This window comes from Eschscholzia californica, unplaced genomic scaffold (genome assembly GCF_041429995.1).
Source record: "Eschscholzia californica isolate CP2 unplaced genomic scaffold, dmEscCali1.0.p SCAF_2, whole genome shotgun sequence".
Classification (NCBI taxonomy): Eukaryota; Viridiplantae; Streptophyta; class Magnoliopsida; order Ranunculales; family Papaveraceae; genus Eschscholzia; species Eschscholzia californica.
This window is the reverse complement of record NW_028238309.1, coordinates 28,927,407-28,933,760: the sequence shown is the minus strand read 5'-3', so window position 1 is coordinate 28,933,760 and position 6,354 is coordinate 28,927,407. Positions and strand designations below refer to the sequence as shown.

Sequence of the window (6,354 nt, the reverse complement as noted above, 5' to 3'; positions counted from 1 at the left end):
TGTTGTCACTTGCTGCGAATTTTAACTGGCCTTTACAACAATATGATGTGAAGAATGCTTTCTTACATGGAGACTTACATGAAGAAGTGTATATGAGTCTCCCACCCGGTTACAGTTCTACTGAAGATGTTAATTTAGTGTGTAAGCTCAAGAAAACATTGTATGGTTTGAAACAGTCACCCAGAGTGTGGTTTGGGCGATTTCGGCTAGCTATGAAAAAGTATGGATATGTTCAGAGCAATGCTAATCACACATTGTTTCTAAAAAGACAAGATGGTAGACTAACTGCGTTGATTATTTATGTTGATGATATGATTGTGACAGGTGACAACTATGAAGAAATAAGGAAGCTAAAAGACTACTTGTCTTCTGAGTTTGATATGAAAGACCTTGGAGGTTTGAAATATTTTCTCGGTATTGAAGTTACAGAAGGGTTTTGTATGTATCTAATACAACTAATTACTAATGTTCTAAGCGGAATCTCAAACATCTATATGTTTAACACTAGATTATAAGGATCTATACATGAACATATCAATGAACTACAATAGAAACAGGATTACCTTTAATCGCTTTCCCACAAACTAAATCCCGACCAGTATTCGGAAGATAAGAGCCCCAATTGTTGCTCCTCTACTTGAGACACCGAGTGTATAACTTGAACTCCCTCCTTCGAGTCAGCGAGGACCTTCTTGAGGTTGAGATGAAGAACTCCTTCTTCTTGACTAGATAATTGAGAAACTCCTTTTCTCTCTCTCAGACAGCTCTTTATCTCTCTCTCTCTCTCTCTAAGAAGTAGACACTTAACTGTTATGTTAGGTCTTAGCTTTTCCCCCCATTCTTTAGGTTGTCTAATTTAGTCCTTATATAGAAATCCCTAGAACAGGTGTTTGACCCAAACTAGGATTCATAAAGACCTAATTAGAAGTATTTTCCCAAAATACCCTTTTAGGGTTCCCTCAATGTGGCCGGCTAACATAGCCCCTTTATGGGCTTCCTTGGCCGGCCCACTTAGGGCCTAACCGGCCCTGAGATGGCCGGCCCCTTCATTAGGTCGGCCATCACATGGCCGGCCCACCTAAAGCCTTCCCGGGTCTTCCTTTAAGGCCCAGATGTTTGTATCTCTGTTCGGACTCCTCCGAACTAATTGGACTTACTAATAATGGATCCAATCCACTTATATGCTAGTCTATTACTAGTCAATTCTCTCCGTTCAAACCATCACTCTTATGTGTAACCCTTGTAGGATCCGGTCTATGTTAGCCGCGGATTACCGAAGTTATCCGACGACCGTAGTTGGCTTCTAGCTAAGCGTTACGACCTTAATTGGACCGGACTAATGATCTTCCGAGTAAGGTCATCATGATCCTATTGGCCAAATCGTATGCATTGACATCTTGGTTGAAGGACATTCCTTCGGAAGGATACCATTCCTTCTGACCGAGAAAATATATCCTTCAGTCTCCCACTTGTACTTAGAACAACTGCAATGCTCGATTCCTATGTTTTTTTATATCTCGTCTGATATGTCATACTTACCAAACTCTCTTGATCCCGAGAACAAACTGTCAAGTCAAATGATTAACTCTTAATCCATTTGAGCACGACCATGCATTTTTCAGTTGTTTCTCATCAAGTGGCCCGGAGATACTTTATCCTGATTTTATTCAGGAAGACATATTCCATTCTTGTACTCCCACTCAATTTCATGTCTATCCTGTCTCCCCCAGTAATCCGCCTTTATAACCTCTTTTTACTGCTGGCGTTTAACGGGACCAAAGTTCGACATTGCTTACATAAATTGAGTGAGTACTCATGTTTTGAGGAATCTCTCCGATTTGCTTAAATGAGAGTTATGACAATTCATGACTTCAACCTTTTGAAGTACTCTCACTTTGGCGGGTTTCCAGTGTATCATCTATACACCCATGAAAGACTTTGAATACTCCTATTCCCATAGCCCAAGAAACAAGGCTATCTCGTCAATCACTCATGCTGGTTTTCTTAAGTCATTGTTGTCCAATCAATGACCTGGACTAGGGATAGTATAATGGTGTGCTTCCATGTTCACTTAGTAGGGCCTCTTCCATTAGATGACGTATCTAATAATCCTACCTGGAACACTCCATTATTTTGGGTTGTCGTCTAAATTATAAACCAAAATTTAGATGACGAAATAAACTGAGTTTATTTCGGATAACAAGAGTTTGTAAAATTTGAGCACCCGCGTAAACTCCTTTACGTTCTCAATTTACGAGTCCCTTAGGATTCTCTACCTTGATCCTAATTCCTTAAATCTGTACATCCTCCATGTTCGTTCTAAGGTGACAGTTTAGTTACATTTTCACTTCGCTTATTATTATCGTGCTTAAGAACGTCTTCGTAAGCTTTTATGATAATATTAATCAGTACTTCCTAAGTTTTAATTTTACTTTCTTATCTAGTAGAGTTAGCAACGACTCCCCGCATGAATACTCCTTTTCATCTGTTTGTCCTCCCTAAAAGATTCATATCTTTAGTTTCGGAAGATTGCTTTTTATGACTTTCTTCAATCTATGATTTCAGAGGCTTAATCCTGGATGCTCTCATCATCCTAGGTTGTTCTCTGATGTCTATGGGTGACGACATCTTTTATACTCCAAGTATTTCTCAGATGTGCGGGTAAATATCAATCATCTTCATGATCGTTCTCATGTTTTTATACATAAGTATTTCTCTCATGCTTGCCTTTGCTCATCAGAATTTCCACTTTCTGAATTTTGCTTGGCAGTTTATCATGCGAGATGGGTAGAATCACTCTCTAAGAGTTCTTCTATTCAGATGTCTTCAAAACTCTTTTGAACGAGTCTTATCATCTCTTTGATCTATCATTATAGATTTTGACGCCCAAATTTATTTACCCTCGTCTATTGTCCTATTGAGTCAATTCTCTAACTGTTTTGACAAATCTTATTGTCTTCTCAACCCCAGTATGTTTCCTACATACAGGACTTGAAACGAAGTTGTTTCACTCCCACTTACCTTCTTGTCGAACAAGATTTAACCATTCTTACTCTTATCTCTTTGGAGACCCAGTCCAATTTCGGAGTGTTTCTGCTATAGTATGTTTGAATCTTCCTAAGACTCATCCGAGGTTTTTGAGTAAATTTCAAGAAATCTCCTCAACTCCTTAAGAAGTTTCACGACGAGTACATTTCCTTACTTCATTATAGCGAGTAACTTCTTTTCTCCTATTTGTTGCTCTATTCGAAACCATTCGAATATTTATTTCCTCCCACTTGTCTTCTTTGAAAGACCCCTTTCCTTCAAGTAAGACACCATCGAAAGCAACAATACAATTGTGTTCCGATGATTTGTGAGAAAACCCGTTATTCTTCTTTCGAAGAAATTATGTCTAAAATGTTGTAGACTTTGAATAAAAGACTGGTTTCAGAACTCTTTCTAAAATCCATACTTGTATGGAATCATTTATTCACTATAGTTATTCTAGATTGTAGTGGGTTGGCAGATTTGTATTAGACTTTTATGTTTTGGAAGATTTGTGACTTTTAGACATGTGATCGCATCATATTCTTTAGTCAAATTGATCCTTTACTTGATTCAGGTTAAGTTTCCAAAACTTTTCCTATAATCTAGTTTTTAGTCTATTCTAGTCACATTAATCATAGTTTCATGTCTAACATGAGTTTCTATGTTTAATTGACCTCTGTTTTGTCATAAGAGATCTTGTCAAATTTGTTTGTCTAGACCATGATTAACTATTGTTGAGAGATTCGTGATCAAACAACTTTAGCTTCATCCGTGTTCTTTCAAGTTTATTTGACCAGATTAGAATAACTAAGTTGAATCGTTAGGTGTAATTATTTAAAAGTCAAATAGGCTCTTTTAGGAACATCATAAAATACTAAATACTTTATTTACTCCCATAATCCTATTACAGAGTCAATGTTCAAAAAAGAAAAGGAAAACTAAAAATGATTAAAGTAATGCCTATGGAGTCTATGATCCTTTTTTAGCTTTTGTAGCAACTCTTCTTCCTTAGCTTTTGACAGGTTCATCTCCTCTTCAATAAATACTCAGCTCCTACTTGCTCCTGTCATTCAAGAGCTTTTTAGGTATCCTATACCTCAAAAGGAAATAGTATTTAATTGAATAAACTTTAAATAATTTTTACATTGATCGAAAACTGCGGTTCCGTTCTTTTTGTCTTCCAGGAATTTGGGACAGTTTCTCTTCCAATGGCTTGTACCATCGCAATAGAAACATTTGGAATCAGATTGGGCACCTTTGGTCTTGGCAACTTGTTCGCCTTTCACTTTGCCCATTTTCTTCTTCTTGAATTTCTTCTTTCCATCCCCTTTAAATCCCTTGTCCTTATGAACCACCAGAACTTCTTTCTTGTGTTCAGCTACTGCAATATTCTCTTCGGCTGTCTGGAGCATAGAATGTAGTTCCTCTAGAGATTTATCCCCTCCATTCATATTGAAGTGCATTCTAAATTGATTGAACCCATTATGAAGTGAATGCAGGATAATATCAGTGGCGAAATCCCGACCATTGTCGACTCCAAGTCTATTTAGTTTCTCAAAAAGACTAATCATTTTGAAAACGTGTGGCCCTACAGGCTTTCCCTTTTCAAGGCGCATATCCAATATTGCCCTTGAAGTCTCATACCTTTCCATGCTCGACTTCTTTTGGAACAAATTCCTAAGTTGTCATATCATGGTATAAGCATCCATTTCAATGAACCTATCCTGAAGGTTTGGTTCCATGGTTGCTAACATGAGGCATGTTACGGGTTCGGACTGAAGGAGTTGAAGGAGATGTCCTTCGACTAAGGTGACAATGCAAAAAATTTGTCGGATAGGACAATTGATGTGGAAGATCATCAAGTCCGATTGATTTAGGGATCGTAGAGTTGTAGCTAGAGACCAACTACGATCGTCGAATTACGAGGTAATTCGCGGCTAACTTCGATCGGATCCTACAACGGGTTACACATAAGAGTGAAAAATTGATCTAGGATATGACTAGTGGGAGTGAGATATAATCATGGGAGTGTCCCATAAACATATCTCATAGGCCTAAAAAGGAATTAGGCAAAGATAGCACAAAAAGGCCAAAAACAGGGTTTTTTGGGCCTTAGCCGATTCGGGCACTTCTAGAGCTCGGATTGGGCTGATTTTTCGAGGGACGTTTCCTTATGTTATGAACATTAAATCTGCCAATTTTGGCTGGGTTTGGACGTCATATCCTTAGGGAATTGAGAAAATACCAATAGTTGCTATTTTCGACTATTTCCCTAAATCTTATTCTAAAGGGTGTTTTGGGAAACCTAAAAGGAGGTGGATTCTTATTAGGGTTCTATATAAACACTCTTAGGGCAGAGAATAAGGTGTGGAATTTCTCTCTAAGCTTTCTTACTCTACCACATCAAGTAGAGAGGAGAAAGTGAGCTAATTCCCATTAACTATCTATCTAGTCAAAGAAGAAGGTGTTCTTCTTTCCAACCACCATTGGTGTGCTAGCTATACAACAAGGTGGGAGATCAAGTTGATTACTCGTGTCCCAAGCAGAGGAGCTACACTTGAAGCTCTTGGTCTTCTTTAATCAATTCAATTAGTTCGAGGGAAAAACGATTAAGGTAATCTACTATCTCCATTAGTTTAATTACTAGTTTTGCATGATGATCTTGGGGATACTAGTGTTAGACATTAGATGTCGTTATCTGCTATAAACACTAGTATAAGGGTATAAAACCCTACACGGACTTCTTCCGAATATTTCTCTCCTGCTCCTTCTCTTGATCTATCGATTCTTCAGTGATAATCAGAATAGGTGTGTCTAAGACGTTTGCCTTGTGTTCGGATCTGAGGACGATACCCCCAGATTTCGTTTCCAAACAATGAAGTTGTCTCCACTTAACTTCTCTTACTCTAGAAGCCAACGTATGTTGCTTGAGTCTTTTGACGTCATAATTAAACTACATGTAAGAAATGCGAAAGTGACTAAAACTTGTTATCCTTGCATAATTCTCAATTCGCCTATATTATTCTATTTTTATTGTCCCCTAAGGATAATATAATTCCAAGATCCCATTCCTTCGAGATTATGCGTACTTTGGCACTGCCCTTAACTCGTTGTCCTGGGTGAGTAACATTTTACTAATCATACTCTAATGATTCTTGGTTGACGAATTTGACACTTGAGGGTCAAATTGTCCTTTAGCCTCGAAATCCAAAACCCTTCTGCTGACTCGTTGAGAATAACCATTTAGACATGTAGACCTCTTCATAGATCTACCTGTATTATTCCGAGGTAAAAGATGACACCCTGCTTTGGCAGACCCACCAT

The 6,354-nt window shown here is 38.1% G+C and overlaps 1 protein-coding gene across 1 annotated transcript; it reads right to left on the bottom strand.

The window, feature by feature from the left end:
* Nucleotides 1-4,127: 4,127 nt before the first annotated feature.
* Nucleotides 4,128-4,481, bottom strand: LOC147557284 (uncharacterized). The gene has a single exon (XM_086658798.1). The coding sequence runs from the start codon at nt 4,479-4,481 to the stop codon at nt 4,128-4,130; it is 354 nt and encodes a 117-aa protein (XP_086514924.1).
* Between the last annotated feature and the right edge of the window lie 1,873 nt (nt 4,482-6,354).